We start from the raw sequence: 26,630 nt of genomic DNA on the forward strand, positions 1-26,630 counted from the left end.
CATTTTCAATGGGAGACAGGTCTGGACTACAGGCCAGTCTAGTACCCACACTCTTTTACTATGAAGCCACGCTGTTGTATCACGTGGTTTGGCATTGTCTTGCTGATATAAGCAGGGGCGTCCATTACAACGTTGCTCCAAAACCTGCATGTACCTTTCAGCATTAATGGTGCCTTCACAGATGTGTAAGTTACCCATGCCTTGGGCACTAATACACCCCCATACCATCACAGATGCTGGCTTTTGAACTTTGCGCTTGTAACAGTCCGGATGGTACTTTTCCTCTCTGGTCTGGAGGACAAGACGTCCACAGTTTCCAAAAAAACTATTTGAAATGTGAACTCGTCAGACCACAGAACACTTTTCCACTTTGCATCAGTCCATCTTAGATGAGCTCAGGCCCAGGCGTTTCTGGGTGTTGTTGATAAATGGCTTTGGCTTTGCATTGTAGAGTTTTAACTTGCACTTACAGATGTAGCGACCAACTGTAGTTACTGACAGTGGTTTTCTGAAGTGTTCCTTAGCCCATGTGGTGATATCCTTTACACACTGATGTCGCTTTTTGATGCAGTGCCGTCTGAGGGATCAAAGGTCCGTAATATCATCGCTTACGTGCAGTGATTTCTCCAGATTCTCTGAACCTTTTGATGATATTACAGACCGTAGATGGTGAAATCCCTTAATTCCTTGCAATAGCTGGTTGAGAAATGTTGTTCTTAAACTGTTGGACAATTTGCTCACGCATTTGTTGACAAAGTGGTGACCCTTGCTCCATCCTTGTTTGTGAATGACTGAGCATTTCATGGAAGCTGCTTTTATACCCAATCATGGCACCCACCTGTTCCCAATTAGCCTGTTCCCCTGTGATATGTTCCAAATAAGTGTTTGATGAGCATTCCTCAACTTTCTCAGTCTTTTTTGCCACTTGTGCAAGGTTTTTTAAAACATGTTGCAGGCATCAAATTCCAAATGAGCTAATATTTGCAAAAAATAACAACGTTTCTCAGTTCGAACGTTAGGTATCTTGTCTTTGCAGTCTATTCAATTGAATATAAGTTGAAAAGGATTTGCAAATCATTGTATTCTGTTTTTATTTACCATTTACACAACGTGCCAACTTCACTGCTTTTGTGTTTTTTGTATATCATTTATGTCGTATATTGTCTATATTGCGCAACACTAGTGTAACATTTTAAATTTCCCTGTATTATTAAATGCAGCATAAGCCCAATGTTTTTTTTAAAGTGACGCAGATGTTTTATTACTACACTTTAATATAATAAAATGTATCTTTATTATAGGTTCAATTTACTGGCAGGGTTTACAGATTCATTCATCAAGAGAACACAGAAAAAATCTAATTAGTATCATTTTTTAGCAGTGAGTAATTGCTTCTGGAAAACCAGCAGTATCAGGGCACCCATAAATCCACATTGTGGCCCCATAATGAAGACAGCTGTAACCAGCGAATCATAAGTCACCCTCATTTCTTTATTTTTTTCTCTGATATCCTATTGGCTTGTCTGGACTCCTGTGGGCAGCAGAGCCGATGCAGAAGCAGCCTGCAGACCTTGTCATCCACATTGGCTCCCATACAAGGTGCGCTGATCTTTTGCTCTTTATTTCTTTTTCTCTTTTTGCTTTCTACGATGCAGCTTCTACATTCGGCATCCGTGGCTCGCAACCCCTCAATGGACAGAGATGATACCTCATGAGGGAGACTGCAGCATCGTGGACTCACCCTGCGACAAAGACTGAGTGACTTCACGGCCCCTAAATGTATTTTATGGAGCAAAGGCTGCGGACCCTCTGTGTTCTGTGTGCGTACAAGCAACACATGACTTGATAAACATGGGAAACAAGCAGACTATTTTTACAGACGAGCAACTTGATGCCTACCAGGTGAGTGCACGTTTCTTTTTTGGATTGCCTCTCAACACTTGGTTACTATAAGACTAGAATACTGCGCTGTTTAAGTCGAAAAATGTTGCAGTGTCATTTTCTTACACCTATAGAAGAACCTTTGTGTTGGACAAATATGATGAAAACACCTAATTTTCATGACCCACTCAGACATGATGTCATCTTTGCGTAAAGGCGATGCCTTTTAAAAGTCCAGATTACACACACAGAGAGAAACATCTTTAACCGTATAACATGTGCTTCTTAATAATTGATGCCAAGTCAGCGGTATATGCTGTGAAACTCTACTCTCTGGAGACTGTTTGGTCCTCAAGAGCTTCTCTGGTTACTCCTGCTGGCGTTTAAAAGCCCTCAGTAGAATACTGTTGCTCTCCGCTTTAAATCTCAAGGGCCAGATACAGAAATATGTACTCAAATATATATATTTTATTTATACATATTGGCTTTTTTTGAATTTTTTTTATATTTGATTCCTATTTATTCTCCTCCACTCCTTAATTACATCATCTGCGGAACCGGTTGCCTCTGGCACGTACAGCTCAGACAGCGAGCGTACAAGGGAAATGTAAATTGAGGCGCCACTAATAGGCCTGTTATACAATGTCACACAATGCGTGGGCCGCACACATGCATGTGTTCTGCCACAGAAAAACACTAGATCACATTCCACCCCCTCCCCTCCACCGTGGTGTTAGCGGGGTGACAACATAAACTGCGACGTCATTTACGAGAAGCCTGACACCTTCATTTTGCCTTCAGGGAATCAAACTCTTTTTTTTTTTTCTCTCCAGCTATTGTGTTACGCATAACAGCCTGTTCTGTTTTATTTGTATTGCAGGATTGTACTTTTTTCACCCGCAAAGAAATCTTGCGGTAAGTCGATTTTCATCTGTTTGTCAGTGTATTGCACACAAATGTGCAGTATTAAATGCAGTGGCGATCCAGAATGTTCTGTCTTATCAGTCGGACTGACCTTTTGGCTGCAGTGTGTAGATAAATAAATGACTATTTGGTAGCTGAGACATGCATGGTGATTAATTTTGCACCCAAGTTGCATTTTGCACTGGCAAAATTGACTGATGATGCTCATGAGTCAGCGTCTTTTGGGTGTTGCAAGATTAACTTCCAAAGCCTGTGCTTCAGAGTGAAAGTGACTCAATCCCAGTGGGGTAAGCTCCTCTCTTGACTGAGCACAGTTATATGTCTGTCGCCATGAATCGCCGGCTAAAATCTGACGGATTGACCACTTTTTCCTCGAAATTCCTTGAACGTTATCTACACTTGTCATAGCCTCAAGGCAGATCTTCCCCGTGCTTCTGTATATTCCTCCTCTGTGATATTGAATTGACTTTCTCTCCAAGGCCAGCATTGGACTGGGGACAATCAGCCGAGGCCGTAATGGGGTCTCACACTTTATGACCTTCATAAAACACTCCTTGTTTCTGCCCACGCAGTCACAGCACAGCCATGTTACACGGAAGATACAGGTTATCGCTGATTGTCACAAGTTCGCTGCGCCTCGGCCCTTTGGCCTTATGCTATAACATGAGGGTGGGGGGTTAGAGGTCATCCGGGGGCATACAAACGGGTTCCAACTGAGAAAAAAAACAAATGTGGAGGTGCCATTAGGATACATTTTGCACATGATGGGCCTGATTCACTAAAGGTTTGCGTGTACTAAATACGTGCAAACTTAATAGCACACGCAAAGCTGATCTACTAAACTTGTACTAAGTAGATTGCATCTGTTAACTGAGCGGAATAAGGCGTGCAATTCATTTTGCGTTTCTGTCTTCATGCATAGGTAAAATATACAAACCCCAAAACCAGTGAAGTTGGCACGTTGTGTAAATGGTAAATAAAGGCAGAATACAATGATTTGCAAATCACCTTATATTCAATTGAATAGACTGCAAAGATAAGATATTTAATGTTCGAACTGGAAAACTTTGTTATTTTTTTGCAAATATTAGCTCATTTGGTATTTGATACCTGCAACATGTTTAAAAAAAGCTGGCACAAGTGGCAAAAAAAGACTGAGAAAGTTGAGGAATGCTCATCAAACACTTATTTGGAACATCCCACAGGTGAACAGGCTAATTGGGAACAGGTGGGTGCTATGACTGGGTATAAAAGCAGCTTCCATGAAATGCTCAGTCATTCACAAACAAGGATGGGGCGAGGGTCACCACTTTGTGAACAAATGCGTGAGCAATTTGTCCCAACAGTTTAAGAACAACATTTCTCAACCAGCTATTGCAAGGAATTTAGGGATTCCACCATCTACGCTCCGTAATATCATCAAAAGGTTCAGAGAATCTGTAGAAATCACTGCACGTAAGCGATTATATTACGGACCTTCGATCCCTCAGGTGGTACTGCTTCAAAAAGCGACATCAGTGTGTAAAGGAAATCACCACATGGGCTCAGGAACACTTCATAAAACCACTGTCAGTAACTACAGTTGGTTACTACATCTGTAAGTGCAAGTTAAAACTCGACTATGCAAAGCGAAAGCTATTTATCAACAACACCCAGAAACGCTGACGGCTTCGCTGGGCCCGGGCTCATCTTAAGAAATATATAAAATGATCTCATGTTTTCAAACCTTACTTAACAGAAAAACAACAAGTGGTTGACTTACGGTTGTTGGGTTTTATTTTGTAATGCAGTAGGGATGTGTGCTAATATAAAAGAAAAAGAAAAAAGAAACATTTATATTTCCTGTGTTTCCTATATGTCAGTCATATATAGTAACAGTCATATATAGTAACAGTCATTTTTTTAAACTCCATTTGTGTGGATGGAGATTTTTTTTCACTCGAAGAAGGGGGTGTGTACCTTCTTCGTTCGGACATAGTCTAAAGATGCTAAAACAGATCAAATGTAGGTCAATATTTTCAAAGCTATCGCAGGAGAGCATCATTGTCTTTGCTTTGTGTTGTAGGTGACATAGCAAATATCCTAAATATCTAATCATAATGAATTAATTGTATTATTTTAAATATGCTAAGGGGGCTATTTAAAAACAAGATGCCACACGTTGCTCACCCCTGTTAAAACGTCTATTAGGTATAGATCATGCGTTGTTCTCATCAAACGTGTGTTGAATTGGAGAAATGAAATTATTATTGTAGTGTAAATAGGTGTAGTGTAAATGGTGATACAGTATAACTCATTTTATTAAATTGTTTTTGAACTTTTATGGTCAAATATCTATTCTTTCCACACTGGTTGGTTTTCTTTTATGTTCACATTTTGTTAAAATTGTGTTTTCAAAAACTGGTAGATTGCAATAAAAAGGGTATGAATTAATCATCATTATTTTAACATTTTCATCTTATCGCCGCTGTTTTTCCCCAACCTTTCAGACACTTTTTTAGCAGGTCCCCATTTTGTCTGATGTGTGTGAGACTGACGTCTAGAAAAGCTCTGATTTGCTTCGAGAGAAGTCGCTTGCCGTCGCCACCTGTTTGATATGACACATATCACAATATTTGAGTCACGATACAATACAGCATTTTAATATGGCGGTTTATTGTAATGTATATGGAATATCACCTTCAATTTATGTTTAAATTGGTTTTGTGCCTCCAAGTGGGTTGTGAAATAGCTATTTTAATGCTAAAGTTTGCCGGCCCCTGATTTAGACCTTGAATATAAGATCATCTGTCTTTTTTTAGATCTCGTTCTATGAGATTTTTTAGATCTCCTCTTGTGTAATTTATTTTTACCCCATATTTGTTCCCACTACCGCACCTTAAGTTGGAGTCCTTAATCTCGTTATATGCAAATATAATGACAATAAAGTCCATTCTATTCTATTCTATTCTAATAAAAAAATAAAATACTGTTTCTAAAAAGCACAATTTTGGCCAAAAATAAAATCGATTTTTTTTTTTCTGAAAACTTGATTTTTGCTTATTTAGATTTTTTTGTTAAAAAATGACCCAAAAAAAACAGAGTTGCCGATGTCATCATGTTATTTGTAATTAAATATGCTGATAAAAAGGCCAAAGAAATGTGATACTTTGAGACAAATATTTGTGTCTTCATTATCTGTATTAAAAAAAGTGCTTAACAGAAAACTACAAGAAGGCAACATTTAAAATAAATCATCATTCAAACCAGAAACATAAAATAAAATCATCATAAAGCAGTTATAATTCAAATTAAAATCAACGTGTGTGGATAAAATACTTTCAGTTGTCATATATATAGGCACAATTGAATAAAAGTGTTTTAAACCTGGATTTGAACATTGCCAACATTGAGGCCTGTCTCACATCTTCTGGAAGACTATTCCAGAGTTAGGAGCAGTAAACTGAAACGCAGCCTTGCCACGTTTTGTCCTAACTCTGGGTACCAGCAGGAGACCACTCCCTGAGGTTCTCAGAGGCCAAGATCGTTGATATGGTTCATGTCAGAGATGTACTTTGGCACAAGACCATTAAAAGACTTGTACACGGACTAATATGGTCATATTTCCTGGTTCTAGTCAGGACTCGAGCAGCAGCATTTCTAAGTTTGGGTTTCTTCTGGAGGTTTTCTGTGAGTTGGTACTTCTAGAGTAGGGTTGTACGGTATACCGGCTACCTAGCTGGCGGCTAATGTCCATCCGCAATCGGCAGTGTTTTAGCAACTTCTAAATCACTAATCCTCGCCTCCATGGCGACAATTAAAGTAAGTTTCTTACAAGTATCATCCCTGCAGGACGAGGAATAGCTAAACATGCTTCACTACACACCGTAGGAGGATACAATAGCTCACCGGCGTCACCGCTAACAAAAGCTAGCGCGCCTGAACGTAAACAAATGCCATGGGTGGATCTACACCTGACATCCACTGTAATGATACCAAGTACAATAGCGTATCTAGTCGATTTAAAAAAAAAAATTCATATTATGTTTATAAATTCAGGAAATACGTCCCTGGACACATGAGGACTTTGAATACGACCAATGTATGATCCTGTAACTACTTGGTATCGGATCAAAAAACTAATGTAAAGTATCCAAACAACAGAAGAATAAGTGATTATTACATTTTAACAGAAGTGTAGATAGAACATGTTGAAACGGAAAATAAGCAGATATTATCAGTAAATTTACAAGTAGATTAATAATAAATGTTTTACCACTTGTCCCTCATAATTATGATAAAATAATAGGTAGATAAATGCCACAATATGTTACTGCATATGTCAGCAGACTAATTAGGAGCCTTTATTTGTTTACTTACTACTAAAAGACAAGTTGCCTAGTATGTTCACTATTTTATTTAAGGACAAAATGTGTTCTTTGATTGTAATAAGAAACATATGTTTAATGTACCGTAAGATTTTTTTGTTAAAATAAAGCCAATAATGCAATTTTTTTGTGGTCCCCTTTACTTAGAAAAGTATTGAAATACATTTTGGTACCGATACTGGTACCAAAATATTGGTATCGGACAACCCTAACTAGATTATCCAGAAGTTTTAGCAGTAGAGCAGAACTGAAATGGCGGAGAAACGTGTGAGCACGAGTATCCTGCAGAGTTGCAAATAAAGAATTCCTTTATCGCTGAAACAAGCAACAGGCTTAACATTCTGCACGCTCTACACGTGGTTTTATGCACGCTTTTAGGGCTTGTGGAGGCGGATTTCCACTCACCCGGCAAATATTTCGCCTTTCGTGACCGCTTGTATTCGATTACCAAATAAATGCAAGACACACTCCTCTTATTGCAGTATGCTCCACAGGGCCACTATAATTTGTTTATGAGCGAGAGCAAACCGTAGAGCGCTAAATGAGAATTTGTGGCCACAAATAAACAGGAAACACTGACTTCACAGGAAGCCTACCAAAGCATAGAGGTACAAGACACGATAGAGGAAAAAACATATTTTAACATTGTTGTAACTCACAGGTGTTAAACTCAAGGCCCGGGGGCCAAATCTGGCCCGCCACATTATTTTATGTGACCGGCAAAAGCCTGGAAATAATATGCGTTAATAAAATGCTTAATCTTTTCTTACTAAAAATATTTGTTATTTCCCGTTTGACATGAAAAATCATGTACTGCATGCAATTGCGTATCTTTTAAAATTCAAAAAATAAAAATTTAAAATTCAATATTATCAAAATCAAAATATTACATTATGTATTCCAAAAATATTTTTGGTTAAAAAAAAGATAAATACTGTTGTTAAATATCTGCTTGACTTATGATTTCAAAACAAATTATCAATCAAATTGTAGACTGTAAAATTGACAATAGATTTTTTTTTTTTTTTACCGTAAAATCAACTTTGGTACTGTTTTTTTCCATTTAAAGTAAGACACTAAAACATTAAAAAAATAAAATAAAATAAAAACATTAAAACAAGATTTTATGGTAAAAAAAAAACAAAAAAACCTGGCAGCTCTGTTGCTTGAATTTTACCACGAAAAAACGGGGTATTGTTTCTCCATTCCATTCCATTTATTATTTTTTTTTATCTGCTGTAAAAACCCCACTGCTTTTACTGTAAAATTCTAGTGATTGAACTGCCAGTTATTAAAGTAAAATGTAAATATTTTTTTTGCAGCTTATGTAAAAAAAATATATTGTTAATGTATTATATATATGTGTGTATATATATATATATATATATATATATATATATATATATATATATATATATATATATATATATATATATATATATATATATATATATATATATATATATATGTATATATATATATGTATATATGTGTATATATGTGTGTATATATATATATATATATATATATATGTATGTATGTATGTATATGTATGTATGTATGTATATATATATGTGTATATATATATATGTTTGTGTATATATATATATATATACATATATATATATATATATATATATATATATATATATATATATATATATGTATGTATGTATGTATATGTATGTATGTATGTATATATATATGTGTATATATATATATGTTTGTGTATATATATATATATATACATATATATATATATATATATACATATGTATATATATGTGTATATATGTCTTAATAAGGTTATCCAAAAAATAGTGCTCGATACCGTAGTAGAGCGCAATATATGTATGTGTGGGAAAAAAAATCACAAGACTACTTCATCTCTACAGGCCTGTTTCATGAGGGGTTCCCTCAATCATCAGGAGATTTCATCTCTATATGCGTATATATATATATATATATATACATATATATATATATGCGTATATATATATATATATATATATATATATATATATATATATATATATATATATATATATATATATGCGTATATATATATATATATTACTCAATGTTAAATGCGGCCCGCTGTGTGCAAACATAACTGCGATTTGGCCCTCAATGAAAATGAGTTTGACACCCCTGGTATAACTGATCATTTTTCTTGTGTACATTGCATAATGTTGTCAACTTATTGTTGCCATATTGTACTGAGCAGCCAGAACAGAAACCTCTGCTGGCAAAAAGGTAGCATCCATCCATCCAACCATTTTCAACTGCTTATCGCTCTCGGGTTCATGGGGGTGCTGGAGCCTATCCCAGCTGCACACAGGCAGAAGGCGGGGTACACCCTAGACAAGTCGTCACCTAATCACAGGCTCAGATAGACAACATTCCCACTCTCATTCACACATAGAGTGAAATAAAGTTTTGTGTATCATTTCCTTTTAGATCATAATGTCTATCTGTTGTTTCTCCTTAGGTTGCACGGTAGATACCATGAATTGGCTCCTCATCTCGTACCAATGGACTACACCAAGGACCCTGATTGTAAATTACCTTTAGCTTTGATAGTCAACATGCCAGAGTTAAAGGTAACAAATGCATTCTTTTTATGGTACTTCATGTCTGGTGCCGTTCCTTTTTAAAAGTCCTCACCCCTTTTTAAAATGTTATTCTAAACGAATCAGGACACTCAGAGCGAAACGTGTCGCCGGCTGCTCACGTAAGGCGACAACTAATCGATACGTAATGCTTTTCAGAGGGCGGGATTGATTTTTAATCCTATGACTAACCATATTATGTGGATCCATGGAAGTTAATGTGCCATGAAACGCTCCATTCCGGCAGACATGCCTCCTATTTTTTTAAGTGTGGTCCATTTTGGAAGGCGCGCTAATGACATATTGCGTAACACCACAGCCTATGTACACACAGACTATGAGGCAGATGTGTGATTGGTCTAAAGGGGGTGAACTGCAGGCATGTCTTTGCTTGTCATTGCAGTGAAAATAAATTGCATTAATTCTTATAAATGTTGTTATTACCTTCCTCTGAAGGAAAATCCATTCCGTAACAGGATTGTTGAGTCTTTCTCAGAGGATGGGATGGGGAATCTCAGCTTCAATGAATTTGTGGATATGTTCTCAGTCCTCAGTGAAATGGCTCCACGGGAACTGAAGGCCATTTACGCCTTCAAAATATATGGTAAAGACACATTTCGGTGTGTTTATTCGGCGCAACGGTATAAATAAACACCTGCTCTTGTGTTTGCTGCTCGCAGATTTCAATGTGGATAATTACCTTTGCAAAGAGGACCTGGAAAAAACTCTGAACAGGCTGACAAAGGAGGAGTTGACTCCTGAAGAGGTGCAGCTGGTGTGTGAGAAGACCATCGAAGAGGCCGATTTAGACGGAGACAATAAACTCTCCTTTGCCGATTTTGAAAATATGATATCAAGGGCTCCTGACTTCTTAAGGTAATCCACTTTATTGTGCTATATTGTTATTAGGGCTGCAACAACTAATCGATTAAATCGATTATAAAAATAGTTGGCGATTAATTTAGTCATCGATTCATTGGATCTATGCTATGCGCATGCGCACAGGCAATTTTTTGTATTTTTTATATTTTTTTAATTTAAAATTTTTAAAACATTTTTAGAAACCTTTATTTATAAACTGCAACATTTACAAACAGCTGAGAAACAATAATCAAAATAAGTATGGTGCCAGTATGCTGTTTTTTTCCCAATAAAATACGGGAAAGGATAGAAATGTAGTTTGTCTCTTTTATCCGATTATTAATCGATTAATCAAACTAATAATCGACAGATTAATCGATTATCAAATTAGTTGTTAGTTGCAGCCCTAATTGTTATTACACCATGCTCTATGACAGGCCTGGGCAATTATTTTGACTCGTGGCGGCCAAATTTAGAGGGAAAAAATGTGTCTGGGGGCCAGTATATCTATTTTTAGGAACACTAATACAAAACTTCACAATAATGTCTGAATACTAAAAACGTAATGACAGACCGCCTTAAAAAACGGATGGAATTTTAAATTTTTTTACTGAATGAGACACCCAGAATGTACATGAACATAAAGAATGTGGGATTTACAATATTAACTATGAAGGATAAAACACTGAATATTGACAACATATGAACGTCACACCCCCTCTCCATCCACATATTTTACAATCAAGCGAAACACAACAAAAATGCAACAAACAGCGAAAAATTAACGCAAAGGGTAAAAAAAAAAACCCCACCTACAATCTGATATATCACTAAGCTTTAGAACTTAGTTGTAAAAATCTCCTTCCGAATCTGTCCCTGACACCCGCATTTCAGGCTGGCCGCTCGGGAAACACTCTGTGGAAACGCTCCCCACCCACACTGCTTAGTGCCTCGTCTGAGCTGCTGTGACTTATATTACCATAGTAACTAATTAGATGACCATAGTAACTAGTATATCATGCAAAAGTGCAGATTCCAACCATTGAAATACTTTGTATAGTTCAAGACTTACACTTTCCATCTTAAAGAGCTAAAACATTTTTTGGGGAATGTCCGGCGGGCCAGATTGAAAAGCTTAACGCGGCCCCCGGGCCTTAATTTGCCCAGGTCTGCTCTATGAACTATGGATATATGGCTGCAAGTCTGATGCTGATGCAAAAACGCTTACCTGAGCATAAAAGGGTGACATATTCGGGATAATAGACAAAATAATAATAGGCAATGACGTCATAGCATCACTAAGAAGCCATTACTAAGCATCCAAATGCTCATAAATCTTTTCTTGCACTACTCAAAACCTCAAGGGGCTCAGTTGCAGTCTGTGTGAAGCGTTCAGGCGCAAAAACCGACAAACGCCATTCCGCCCATTTTGAGCTGTGAGTACCACTAAATAGTTTACACCAGTGGTTCTCAAACTTTGTTTTTCAGCAAGTACCACCTCAGAAAAAACTTGGCTTTCCAATACCACATGTATGACCAACATACAAATCCAGTAACGTAGTAGGCCTACGTATGCATCAAAAACAAGGCAGAGGTTTCATTTAATAAGTATATTTAATATTTTTGGCCGTTGTAACATTACACACAGTTTGAACAGTAACACTGTGTTTGAATTTAGGAAAATAAAACACTGTACTTTAATGAAGTGACTCTTTGGCGTACCTGTGAGTTCAAACCCCGGCCGAGTCATACCAAAGACTATAAAAATGAGAGCCATTACCTCCCTGCTTGGCACTCAGCATCAAGGGTTGGAATTGGGGGTTAAATCACCAAAAATGATTCCCGGGCGCAGCCACTGCTGCTGCTCACTGCTCCCCTCACCTCCCAGGGGGTGATCAAGGGTGATGTGTCAATTGCAGAGAATAATTTCGCCACACCTCGTGTGTGTGTGACAATTATTGGTACTTTAACTTTAACTTTTTAGTTGGAGCCCATATTCGCTCGCTTTGTGTTTGTTTTGCTGTGATTGTAATTAAATTAAAGCATCAATAATGAGTAACTTAGATGAAAGGTGCCCTCGCCTAATGGCCTCAAAAAGAGAAACACTATCCTGATCAATTTGAGCGGTCGGTGAGCAAGAAAGGTCGACACAGTGCGGTTGGAAAAACGTCGTCTGTTGCCTGTGTACATAAAGTACAGCGGTGTTTTTCAACCACTGTGCCGCGGCACACTAGTGTGCCGTGACATACCGTCTGGTGTGCCGTGGGAGATGATCTAATTTCACCTAATTGGGTTAAAAATATTTTTTGCAAACCAGTAATTATAGTCTGCAAATGATGTGTTGTTGTTGAGTGTCGGTGCTGTCTAGAGCTCGGCAGAGTAACCGTGTAATACTCTTCCATATCAGTAGGTGGCAGCAGGTAGCTAATTGCTTTGTAGATGTCGGAAATAGCGGGGAAAGCGTGCAGGTAAAAAGGTGTCTAATGCTTAAACCAAAAATAAACAAAAGGTGAGTGCCCCTAAGAAAAGGCATTGAAGCTTAGAGAAGGCTATGCAGAACGAAACTAAAACTGACCTGGCTACAAAGTAAACAAAAACAGAATGCTGGACGACAGCAAAGACTTACTGTGGAGCAAAGGCGGCGTCCACAATGGACATCCGAACATGACATGACAATCAACAATGTCCCCACAAAGAAAGATAAAAACAACTGAAATATTATTGATTGCTAAAACAAAGTTGATGCAGGAAATATCGCTCAAAGGAAGACATGAAACTGCTACAGGAAAATACCAAAAAAAGGGAAAAAAACACCTAAATAGGAGGGCAAGACAAGAACTAAAACACTACACACAGGAAAACAGCAAAAAACTCAAAATGAGTCACGGCGTGATGTGACAGGTGGTGACAGTACACCTACTTTGAGACAAGAGCTATATTGATGCATGTTTGGTTATGGTTTAAAGTCATATCCAACAACATCTTTTTACTGCCAACTGAGTTTCGTTTTTTTAATCATTTCTGCTGGTGGTGTGCCTCCGGATTTTTTCAACGCAAAAAATGTGCCTTGGCTCAAAAAAGGTTGAAAAACACTGAAGTACAGGATATGTTTGTAGCTACTACTCTCTTCAGTGACTAACTGAATTGTCTGTTTGCTCTGCTGTTGTTGTCTTGTGATGCAGCTGTCATGGTAATAATGTGATAATGCAGCGGTCAATGAAGCCCCAGATCCCCTGTTCAGGGATCACCCCAAAAAAAATCATTACAGTGATTGAATAAGCATTCCTCTGCGAAAACTGACCTGACTCATTTTTAGGGCGCGGCTGGCACCATATATGACTAGTCTTTTTTTTTTTTTTTTTTTTACAAAGAAACATAGTTTAAAGTTATCTGTTTTTGCTGCAAAACGTGCACACAATTATCAAAATTCCGTTCTTGTAATAAATGTGCATTTTTCAAATTGGGAGTTTCATTTTTGGTTGTTAGAATTGCAACCCACATCAGCAGGATGGCTGTTTCATGAAAATCTCCACAAAAACATTGATTTACTCCAAACAAGGAAAATGGAGATATATGTGTTTTTTCGCGTGAACTCTTCATATACTGTACGGCAGGGGTGGCCATTACGTCGATCGCGAGCTAGCGGTCGATGGCGGAGGGTGTGTCAGTCAATCGCCAGCCAGGCATTAACAAAATAGACCTAAAAATTAGCGATCATCAATCTTCACCAAGACGTCACTTTTGTCACTTGATTGCCTCATGAGGAACCCTGAAGAAAGGTTAAACCTTTTCGCGTTTTGAACGGTTGGTACAGCCGAAAACAGTGCAATCATAGGGCATTTTTCTTGGCGCCCAGTACCCATGGAGAACAGACGCTGGCTGGACCACCATGTGTATTCAGTGGTGTGACGTCATATAATGCAAACCAGAAATTGCGGCGTATGAATTTAAGCGTTCCTTCAATGGCACGGCAGGCTGACATTGATGATGCGTCCGACTGATTATATGTACAGTCGTGGTCAAAAGTTAAATCAATCAATCAATCAATCAATGTTTATTTATATAGCCCTAAATCACACAACGACATCCTCGGTACAGAGCCCACATAAGGGCAAGGAAAAACTCACCCCAGTGGGACGTCGATGTGAATGACTATGAGAAACCTTGGAGAGGACCGCATATGTGGGTAACCCCCCCCCCCCCTCTAGGGGAGACCGAATGCAATGGATGTCGAGTGGGTCTGACATAATATTGTGAGAGTCCAGTCCATAGTGGATCCAACATAATAGTAAGAGTCCAGTCCATAGTGGGACCAGCAGGAAACCATCCCGAGCGGAGACGGGTCAGCAGCGCAGAGATGTTCCCAACCGATGCACAGGCGAGCGGTCCACCCCGGGTCCCGACTCTGGACAGCCAGCACTTCATCCATGGCCACCGGACCTGTGTGTCTCCCCCTCCACAAGGGATAGGGGGGAGCAGAGGAGAAAAGAAAAGAAACGGCAGATCAACTGGTCTAAAAAAGGGGGTCTATTTAAAGGCTAGAGTATACAAATGAGTTTTAAGATGGGACTTAAATGCTTCTACTGAGGTAGCATCTCTAACTGTTACCGGGAGAGCATTCCATAGTACTGGAGCTCCAATAGAAAACGCTCTATAGCCCGCAGACTTTTTTTGGGCTCTGGGAATCACTAATAAGCCAGAGTTCTTTGAACGCAGATTTCTTGCCGGGACATATGGTACAATACAATCGACAAGATAGGACGGAGCTAGACCGTGTAGTATTTTATACGTAAGTAGTAAAACCTTAAAGTCACATCTTAAGTGCACAGGAAGCCAGTGCAGGTGAGCCAGTATAGGCGTAATATGATCAAACTTTCTTGTTCTTGTCAAAAGTCTAGCAGCCGCATTTTGTACCAACTGCAATCTTTTAATGCTAGACATAGGGAGACACGAAAATAATACGTTACAGTAATCGAGACGAGACGTAACGAACGCATGAATAATGATCTCAGCGTCGCTAGTGGATAAAATAGAAGGAATTTTAGCGATATTACGGAGATGAAAGAAGGCCGTTTTAGTAACACTCTTAATGTGTGACTCAAAGGAGAGAGTTGGGTCGAAGATAATACCCAGATTCTTTACTGATTCGCCTTGTGTAAATGTTTGGTTGTCAAATTATTAAATAAATGTCGGTGTTTAGCAGGACCGATAATCAGCATTTCCGTTTTCTTGGCGTTGAGTTGCAAGAAGTTAGTGGACATCCATTGTTTAATTTCATTAAGACACGCCTCCAGCTGACTACAATCCGGCGTGTTGGTCAGCTTTAGGGGCATGTAGAGTTGGGTGTCATCAGCATAACAATGAAAGCTAACACCGTATTTGCGTATGATGTCGCCTAGCGGCAGCATGTAAATACTAAAGAGTGCAGGGCCAAGAACCGAACCCTGAGGAACTCCGCACGTTACCTTAACATAGTCCGAGGTCACATTATTATGGGAGACGCACTGCATCCTGTCAGTAAGATAAGAGTTAAACCACGACAAGGCTAAGTCTGACATACCAATACGTGTTTTGATACGCTCTAATAAAATATTATGATCGACGGTATCGAAAGCAGCGCTAAGATCGAGAAGCAGCAACATAGATGACGCATCAGAATCCATCGTTAGCAGTAGATCATTAGTCATTTTTGCGAGGGCTGTCTCCGTAGAGTGATTTGCCCTGAAACCGGATTGAAAAGGTTCACAGAGATTGTTAGACACTAAGTGTTCATTTAGCTGCTGTGCGACAATTTTTTCGAGGATTTTCGAAATAAACGGAAGGTGGGACACCGGTCGGTAGTTTACCATGAGGTCAGGATCAAGGTTAGGTCTTTTGAGCAGAGGATGAATAACCGCTTTCTTGACATACACTTGTAAAGAACATGACATACACTTGTAAAGAACATAATGTCATGGCTGTCTTGAGTTTCCAATCATTTCTACAACTCTTATTTTTTTTGTGATAGAGTGATTGGAGCACATACTTGTTGGTCACAAAAAACATTCATGAAGTTTGGTTCTTTTTATGAATTTATTATGGGTCTACTGAAAAGGTGAGCAAATCTGCTGGGTCAAAAGTATACATACAGCAATGTTAATATTTGCTTACATGTCCCTTGGCAAGTTTCACTGCAATAAGGCGCTTTTGGTAGCCATCCACAAGCTTCTGCTTGAATTTTTGACCACTCCTCTTGACAAAATTGGTGCAGTTCAGCTAAATTTGTTGGTTTTCTGACATGGACTTGTTTCTTCAGCATTTTCCACACGTTTAAGTCAGTACTTTGGGAAGGCCATTCTAAAACTTTCATTCTAGCCTGATTTAGCCATTCCTTTACCACTTTCGATGTGTGTTTGGGGTCATTGTCCTGTTGGAACACCCAAGTGCGCCCAAGACCCAACCTCCGGGCATGGTATTTCTGGGATTAAAGGCCTCCAAACATATTGCTGGGTATTGTGGTCAAACAGCTCAATTTTTGTTTCATCAGACATCACATGGACAAAGATAAGACCTTCTGGAGGAAAGTTCTGTGGTCAGATGAAACAAAAATGGAGCTGTTTGGCCACAATACCCAGCAATATGTTTGGAGGTGAAAAGATGAGGCCTTTAATTGTTATGAACTGGTCAAGGGGGTGACCCCGGGATGCAGAGACGGGAGGCAAGTTTGAAATAAATAAATAATGATAAATGGGTTATACTTGTATAGCGCTTTTCTACCTTCAAGGTACAAAAAGGAATACATTAAATAAGTCAAAAAGTGTAACAACAAGCGATGGGGCAGAAGTGCACACCATGAATACTAACAAAACAGGTTCCTCAGTGGTTGGCAGGGGGGAAAGCCAGGGCGCACCAAGCACCGCATTAAGTCTTTGCTGCCTCAAGGAGGCTAGGGAACAAACACAAAGAAGTTAGAAATAACAGGACAAGGGAAAGCAACGTACCATGAGGCGAAGTAGGCGCATGCACGTGCGGAGTTCGGGAAACAATGACCAGCAAGGTCAAGCTGTAGGTGACGAGCCTAAATACTGGCGGGCTAATTGCGAGCAGGTGTGTCACCAGGTCCGCCCCTCGCCGAGGACGAATCACTAAAACACAGGTGCAGACAAAAAAGAAGGCAGGAAAAACACTAAAACACAACGTTATCCCAGGAACACCACTCCTACCGTCAAGCATGGTGGTGGTAGTATTATGCTCTGGGCCTGTTTTGCTGCCAATGGAACTGGTGCTTTACAGAGAGTAAATGGGACAATGAAAAAGGAGGATTACCTCGAAAGTCTTCAGGACAACCTAAAATCATCAGTTTGGAGGTTGGGTCTTGGGCACAGTTGGGTGTTCCAACAGGACAATGACCCCAAACACACGTGAAACGTGGTAAAGGAATGGCTAAATCAGGCTATAATGAAGGTTTTAGAATGGCCTTCCCAAAGTCCTTGCTGAAGAAACAAGTCCATGTCAGAAAACCAACACATTTAGCTGAACTGCACCAATTTGGTCAAGAGGAGTGGTCAAAAATTCAAGCAGAAGCTTGTGGATGGCTACCAAAAGCGCCTTATTGCAGTGAAACTTGCCAAGGGACATGTAAGCAAATATTAACATTGCTGTATGTATACTTTTGACCCAGCACATTTGCTCACGTTTTCAGTAGACCCATAATAAATTCATAAAAGAACCAAACTTCATGAATGTTTTTTTGTGACCAACAAGTATGTGCTCCAATCACTCTACCACAAAAAATAAGAGTTGTAGAAATGATAGGAAACTCAAGACAGCCATGATATTATGTCCTTTACAAGTGTATGTCAACTTTTGACCACGACTGTACCTGGGGTGTGGAATGGAAACAGCCACTTACTTTGTATGCTGATAATGATGAAGATGACTGAATAGTCAATATGCCAAAATGATGGCAAAGACTCTAATGGGCGTAGAAGAGCGTAACCCGGCCACCATTACCCAGCTGAATGCGCTTACCATAATGAAAACAACTCACAACCAATCAGTGCAGTGCTAAAGTGGTCAATCATATTCATACACCCAACATAGGGGAATTCAAGTGTGGCTCCTACATTCTGCCTTGTTTTAATGTATACTTAGGCCTACTACACTACTAGTCTATGGAACATACAGTAAAATATCATTTACCACCTTTAGCATGGCAGAGATACAGCTTTGTCATGATGATGAAAGCCAGTATCAGAGGGTTAAAGGCATTAAGGGTATGGCGTCACATTAGTGCCAAAAATCCGAGCGCATAAAAACTGTTATCGCGTGCTGATTCTCCACTTCGTCTCGGTCTGTGCGCTCTCTGTGTACTCCTGGCATCTCTCCTCGCGCTGTCATGTTTATTTTTGGCACTTTGGGGGCGGGTATGCTTAGACGGCCCCTCCTTTCTGATTGGCTCTGAGCATTTTTCAAATGACCAATCATTCTCCAGCGTAGCAACGTTGTAGCCATCTTACCTCGGACATCTAGCCTCAATCATTACATTGATGTCAATGGTACATGTACTAATTAAATTACCATAACTTGCTCGATTTTCGACCAATTTACAAACGGTTTGCCTTGTTACAAATCTTATTACATGTAGATATGACATAGGATGCTGTACTTGTTGAAGTTACCTCTTTCGCTTTAAAAAAAAAAAAGACTTAATTGTGCAACATAGTTGTGTAGGGTCAGTGTTAGTCAGTTCTCTGATTATTTTAAACTGTTTCAGAATACATTATTAAAAGGCTATTTTTAACATTTTAAAAACAAAATTCAAAGATTATTTCATTAATTTTATGGCTGAATCAAAAGAAATTCCATAAATTAGAAAACAAATGTTCAAGAAGAAGTGAAAATATAAAATAATATTATCAATCAATCAATCAATGTTTATTTATATAGCCCTAAATCACAAGTGTCTCAAAGGGCTGCACAAGCCACAACGACATCCTCGGTACAAAGCCCACATAAGGGCAAGGAAAAACTCACCCCAGTGGGACGTTGATGTGAATGACTATGAGAAACCTTGGAGAGGACCGCATATGTGGGTAAACCCCCCCCCCCTCTAGGGGAGACCGAAAGCAATGGATGTCGAGTGGGTCTGACATAATATTGTGAGAGTCCAGTCCATAGTGGATCCAACATAATAGTAAGAGTCCAGTCCATAGTGGGGCCAGCAGGACACCATCCCGAGCGGAGACGGGTCAGCAGCGCAGAGATGTTCCCAGCCGATGCACAGGCGAGCGGTCCACCCCGGGTCCCGACTCTGGACAGCCAGCACTTCATCCATGGCCACCGGACCTGTGCCCCCCCCCTCCACAAGGAAAAGGGGAGCAGAGGAGAAAAGAAAAGAAACGGCAGATCAACTGGTCTAACAGGGGGGCTATTTAAAGGCTAGAGTATACAAATGAGTTTTAAGATGGGACTTAAATGCTTCTACTGAGGTAGCATCTCTAACTGTTACCGGGAGGGCATTCCATAGTACTGGAGCCCGAATAGAAAACGCTCTATAGCCCTCAGACTTTTTTTGGGCTCTGGGAATCACTAATAAGCCGGAGTTCTTTGAACGCAGATTTCTTGCCGGGACATATGGTACAATGCAATCGACAAGATAGGACGGAGCTAGACCGTGTAGTATTTTATACGTAAGTAGTAAAACCTTAAAGTCGCATCTTAAGTGCACAGGAAGCCAGTGCAGGTGAGCCAGTATAGGCGTAATATGATCAAACTTTCTTGTTCTTGACAAAAGTCTAGCAGCCGCATTTTGTACCAATTGTAGTCTTTTAATGCTAGACATAGGGAGACCCGAAAATAATACGTTACAGTAGTCGAGACGAGACGTAACGAACGCATGAATAATGATCTCAGCGTCGCTAGTGGATAAAATAGAATAGAATAGAATAGATATATTATGGTTGGATGTTATTGCTGGTGGACCAGTTCTGGCTGAAAGATGTGATTATGGTGTTTGTTGTCTTATTATTTATTTGGGTCACATTTTGTATTACCCTGTATTGTGTTTATGTGGTATGAAATAGCCTTCATCAGCGCGCGACATCTTTTTATCCACTTCTTCCTCCGTAAATCTTGATACATATTGACGATGACCCGCCCTGCTATACTTCTGATTGGCTCTGAGCATTTTTCGCCTGACCAATCAGAAAGAAGGGGCCGTCTAAGCATACCCGCCCCCAAAGGGCCAAAACGAAACATGACAGCGCACAGACCGAGACGGTGCGCGCGCAGAAAGGCACCACGCGCGCGCAAAAGGGTGTCGCGCGCGCACGAAGTGGAGAATCAGCGCGCGATAACAGTTTTTATGCGCTCGGATTTTTGGCACTAATGTGACGCCATATAAGGGTCTCTAAATGTTTGTTTTCATAGCTTGTGGTGATTATTTTTTCAAACATTTTAGAAAGTCAGGGCAAAATGGAGATGGGCCTGGATTCTGTAGCTGTTTAAATACAATAATATGAGCTGCAGCTTTCAAGAAGAATGGGTCTACCCACCCAGACCTGGAGATTTACAAGTGTCCATTGTACCTGTGCTCGGCCATATAAGGAAGCCTGCTCGTTAAAACGTCTCAGGTGTCGTTTGGACACAATCCGTGGCAGTTGTCTGATGATAGCATATTTTTGAACACTAGCGACACTACAGTGGTCAGTAAGGCTTTGACAGAACACGCCAGATGAGTACCTATCAGGTTTATTGGTAAGTATGATGTCAGTAGGTGTGCCAGAATCCATTGGCTTGGTGCTATATCTGGTAGCAGCCTTCACAATCTCGGACAGGTTTAGTTTGGATAGTAAAGGTCAAGGACTTGTGTTGACACTACAGACGGAACCCTTTACCCGTACCATTTTTCACGTACTCGCATGGCTGCACATCGACTCACAGGCTAACAGGCATATATTTCTCCAGTTAGCCTATATGTCGATGTGTCATTGACCGGGCTAACATGCTAAGCATTCGTTGCAGGAACATACTATCTTTGTCAGACAAGATCATAGACTGTATTGGACCATATAGTTTACAAATGTCAATTTCCATTTATTACAATTAATTAGAAAACGTAAATGCCTTACTTACCTATCAAGTAGAAAATTTGCAAGTTTGGCGTCAGACGGAAAAATCTTCTCCGCCTTCAATCGTCTCCATCTTTCAAAGGCATCTCCGATACAAATCCTCGTTTTGTTCCTGGCTTTGTTATGAATAAGTTAAGAATTGTAACGGTTCAAGCACTGATGACATCTATTAAACAGACAAGAAGCAAGGAATCATGCAGAGACAGAGTTCAATTTGGCTCAATGAGGAGAGACCTTTTTGGGCTGTACTCTAGTTACAGAACCAACCTACGCTCTAAAATCCTGCCCACGTGCTTCCTCTATTTATTTGGGAGGTCCCTAGTTACATCACTGAGGCTGTCGCTGAGGGAAGGGGGTAATCTCAACAGTCCCAGTTAGACACAATATATGACTATTAATGAAATGCAAATGTGCTGACACTCGTGATATCACCCTGTCTCTGCTTTGTCTGCGTCATGGTACTCGATGTTCGGCCTTGGCAGTCAGCAGGACAAGTCTGGACACAACACTGATACGAGACGACTGGCAATCTTTTGGATTGCCAGCTGTCAATTTGCACAGATAGAAAAGTACAACTTCAGTACAATTGATAATAACTATAGCAACGGCCCTAAAGCATAAAAGTTGTGTGATAATATATACATAATTATTCTAACAGAGGCCTTTTAGAGTTACTAAGGTCTGACATGTTTAGTAACTTTACCAGTGGCAGTAGCTAGACCAGGGGTCGGCAACTGAAAACATTGAAAGAGCCATATTGGACCAAAAATACAAAAAACTAATCTGTCTGGAGCTGCAAAAAATGAAAAGCCGTATATAAGTGTTATAATGAAGACAACACATGACGTAAGTGTCTATATTAGCTATAATAGCCTACTATCAAAATGACTATGTGTCGCATGCTGAAGCAAATCTTTGTTGACAGTTGAAATGTAATATTTATTCTACACATTTTTACAACATTAGAAACTATTAGTAAATCAGAGGCTACTCAGAAGGTGAGATAACTCCTGGAAATTACTGGCTTTTAATGGCCAAAGGTATAGATGTGTGTGTCCAAGTTAAAGAAGGAAACGACAGGCTGTCTTCTTCTAATGGATTTATTACAATCTTTGGCAAGCTAGGTAATGTTTGCTGTGGTCTGGAACAACATGGCACACAAACAACTATCTGAAATGCAGCCAATATTACATACAGATAATGTATCATGAGACATGCACAACTAAATTATATACAAAGAGGATAAAAGTAAAGGAGCTCAAATATACCTACAAATGAGGCATAATGATGCAATATGTACATACAGCTAGCCTAAATAGCATGTTAGCATTGATTAGCTTGCAGTCATGCACTGACCAAATATGCCTGATTAGCACTCCAACAAGTCAATAACAACAACAAAGCGGACCTTTGTGCATTCACGCACAGCATAAAACTTTTGGTGGACAAAATGAGACAAAGGAGTGGAAGATTTTACATGTAAACAAACTGTTGCCTCACAGTCCACACTATGGTGAGTTCAAGAACCGCCAAAATTAGTAGGACAAAACGATGTTCACCAAATAGTCTCATCAGGGAAGCATACACACAAACATATTAAACAGTGGTAGTTCTAACAATTGGGAAGGTTTGTGTCATGTTTGTCCTCAAACAAAAAACATACTAAAACAAAAAAATTATTTCCCCCCATATTTTTCCATTTTCAATCCTTTTTTAAAAATGCTCAAGTTAGAGCCATTAGGGCGGCGCTAGCACTAGTAACTGGCAACCTGGATGTGACACACTCACGGACTTTCTAATTGGTCAAACGGTAGAGGGCGGGGCCTCGAAATGAAAACAATAACAAGATTTCGGGGCTGTAAATCTAATTTTGAAATGAGCATAACCCGGCACACCCCAGGGGTGTGGGAAAAAATCGATTCGAATTCGAATCGCGATTCTCACGTTGTGAAATTCAGAATCGATTCTCTTTTTTTTTAAATCGATTTTTTAATTTTATTTATTTATTTATTTTTATTTTTCATTTATTTATTTATTTTTCATTTATTTATTTATTTTTTAATTAATCAATCCAACAAAACAATACACAGCAATACCATAACAATGCAATCCAATTCCAAAACCAAACCCGACCCAGCAACACTCAGAACTGCAATAAACAGAGCAATTGAGAGGAGACACAAACACGACACAGAACAAACCAAAAGTAGTGAAACAAAAATGAATATTATCAACAACAGTATCAATATTAGTTACAATTTCAACATAGCAGTCATTAAAAATCCCTCATTGACATTATCATTAGAAATGTATAGAAAAATTAAAAAATGAACAATAGTGACAGTGGCTTACACTTGCATCGCATCTCATAAACTTGACAACACACTGTGTCCAATATTTCCACAAAGATAAAATAAGTCATATTTTTGGTTCATTTAATAGTTCAAACAAATTTACATTATTGCAATCAGTTGATAAAACATTGTCCTTTACAATTATAAAAGCTTTTTACAAAAATCTACTACTCTGCTTGCATGTCAGCAGACTGGGGTAGATCCTGCTGATATCCTTTGTATTGAATGAATAGAGAATCCTTTTGAATCGGGAAAATATCGTTTTTTAATTGAGAATCGCGTTGAATCGAAAAAAATCCATTTTGAATCGAATCCTGACGACAAGTAATCGATATTGAATCGAATCGTGGGACACCCAAAGATTGGCAGCCCTAACAGTTATCATGATTTATTAATGCCTTTTGACATATCAGGGCCATTTAATGATGACATGACATGAATTTATTACATATGGCTCCTTTTAAATTAAGTTTGCACCCTTATCAACTTTGCTAATGTGCGATTTTTGCCTGGCGTCGTGTCTCCAACAGTACCTTCCACATACGAATCTGAGAGGGCTCCACGGTGACGCCGAGCACAGTGCCTGTCTGCTACTCCGAATCATCCCGCGTGTCCTCGCCAGCGTCGTCTCCCCAGCTGTCCTCGCCTCTGCGACGTCTGCCCAGATAAGAGCGCAAACCAGCGGATGGATGTAGAGTTCTCAGGATGCTGGATGTCTTGACGGACGAACCCACGTGACCACCACCAATGAAAGGGCTCGGCCTGGGTTGGTCTGTTCGACGCGGAGGAAGCGGAACGTGACTGGCAAGAGCCTGGCAAGTGGATTTGGGCTTCACGGCACATCCGATAATGCATAAAAAGTAATCTACCTATATTGCACATGTCATAGCCCCACTTCCCAGATACTCACTATCTAATGAATGACTGTTTAGCATTAGCGTTGAGGGCGTAAATGAGCTATATGCACTATTTGTACTTGCATGGTAAACCTCTGGCTCTTTGGCAGCGTATTGCTTATTTGATGTTATGGTTATGCTCGTGGAACTGTAACATAACGACAATCATACTTTAATTTCCTCCAGCTAAGTGAAGGGCTAGCTTCCATATTCTGCCTTGGCCATTATTATACCATGAGGTGTTTGTGGCAGCCCTCTTTTGAATAGACATTTTTTCAAGTTTGCATTATTTGGAATAAATGTCCTCTCTGTGTGTTGTGACTGCTTTACTCCTGTGTCCGCGGTAACGTTCCTAATCGGCGCTCCTCGATCTGTCCGCGCCGTGACGAAGGAGGAGTGTGGACAATAAAGATGTGCCCGCTCCATCATATTAGTGATTTCAAAAGCAGCTGCCTCAGCGTTCCACGTGCATGATTACACCGCCGCACTTGGTGTTGTTTTTTGTGTAAAGATTTGCATGGAGCACGTTGGCTCCACGCAGTCTCAGATATACGAGTCTTCTACAGAAGAATTGCTGCAGGTGCAAAATAAAAGCTGACCTGGATAATTGGTGCTGAGTGTGGCAAATAAAGGTCAGCTACAGTGTAGAAAGTGGGGCGGCGGTGTGTGTATGGTGGCGGTGTGAAATACGGTGCACTGTGCCATGCAAGATATATCAAGGGTGGTTTTAGAAGCCCCGAATGTGGTATGAGAGTTTCACTGCTTTTGACCCTTTAAATGTTCACACCGAAAGGTTTGGATTTGAAATAAACAATCTATCCATCCATCCATCTTCTTCCGCTTATCCGAGGTCGGGTCGCGGGGGCAGCAGCCTAAGCAGGGAAGCCCAGACTTCCCTCTCCCCAGCCACTTCGTCCAGCTCCTCCCGGGGGATCCCGAGGCGTTCCCAGGCCAGCCGGGAGACATAGTCTTCCCAACGTGTCCTGGGTCTTCCCCGCGGCCTCCTACCGGTCGGACGTGCCCTAAACACCTCCCGAGGGAGGCGATCGGGTGGCATCCTGACTAGATGCCCGGACCAACTCATCTGGCTCCTCTCGATGTGGAGGAGCAGCGGCTTTACTTCTCACCCTATCTCTAAGGGAGAGCCCCGCCACCCGGCGGAGGAAACTCATTTGGGCCGCTTGTACCCGTGATCTTGTCCTTTCGGTCATAACCCAAAGCTCATGACCATAGGTGAGGATGGGAACGTAGATTGACCGGTAAATTGAGAGCTTTGCCTTCCGGCTCAGCTCCTTCTTCACCACAACGGATCGATACAGCATCCGCATTACTGAAGACGCCGCACCGATCCGCCTGTCGATCTCACGATCCAGTCTTCCCTCACTCGTGAACAAGACTCCGAGGTACTTGAACTCCTCCACTTGGGGCAAGATCTCCTCCCCAACCCGGAGATGGCACTCCACCCTTTTCCGGGCGAAAGGGGAAAAGTCTCCCCTTACAAATATATTAATTAGGAATGTCCCAACGCAACATTTCCACTTCCCATATGGTGTTGGATCCTTGAGTATTGATATCAGCAGGAAACTTAAATTATTTTATTAATTTGTAATGTTAGAAAAGGTTG

The 26,630-nt window shown here is 40.0% G+C and overlaps 1 protein-coding gene across 2 annotated transcripts in view; it reads left to right on the forward strand.

Annotated features, from left to right (window-relative positions):
• The window catches only part of cib2 (calcium and integrin binding family member 2), a 27,828-nt gene extending 2,509 nt beyond the window's left edge, over nt 1-25,319 (forward strand). The window contains exons 2-7 of one of the 2 annotated variants that reach the window (XM_061970344.1): nt 1,656-1,902; nt 2,762-2,796; nt 9,664-9,775; nt 10,241-10,388; nt 10,465-10,660; nt 24,641-25,319. In XM_061970344.1, coding sequence (XP_061826328.1) covers nt 1,852-1,902; nt 2,762-2,796; nt 9,664-9,775; nt 10,241-10,388; nt 10,465-10,660; nt 24,641-24,662 — 564 coding nt within the window. In that variant the 5' untranslated portion in view covers nt 1,656-1,851 and the 3' untranslated portion in view covers nt 24,663-25,319. Of the gene's footprint in view, nt 1-1,367; nt 1,903-2,761; nt 2,797-9,663; nt 9,776-10,240; nt 10,389-10,464; nt 10,661-24,640 lie in introns of those variants that run through there. The other variant, XM_061970343.1, reaches the window with a different exon arrangement.
• The last annotated feature ends 1,311 nt before the right edge of the window (nt 25,320-26,630 follow it).

This window comes from Nerophis lumbriciformis, linkage group LG10 (genome assembly GCF_033978685.3).
Source record: "Nerophis lumbriciformis linkage group LG10, RoL_Nlum_v2.1, whole genome shotgun sequence".
Taxonomy (NCBI): domain Eukaryota; kingdom Metazoa; phylum Chordata; class Actinopteri; order Syngnathiformes; family Syngnathidae; genus Nerophis; species Nerophis lumbriciformis.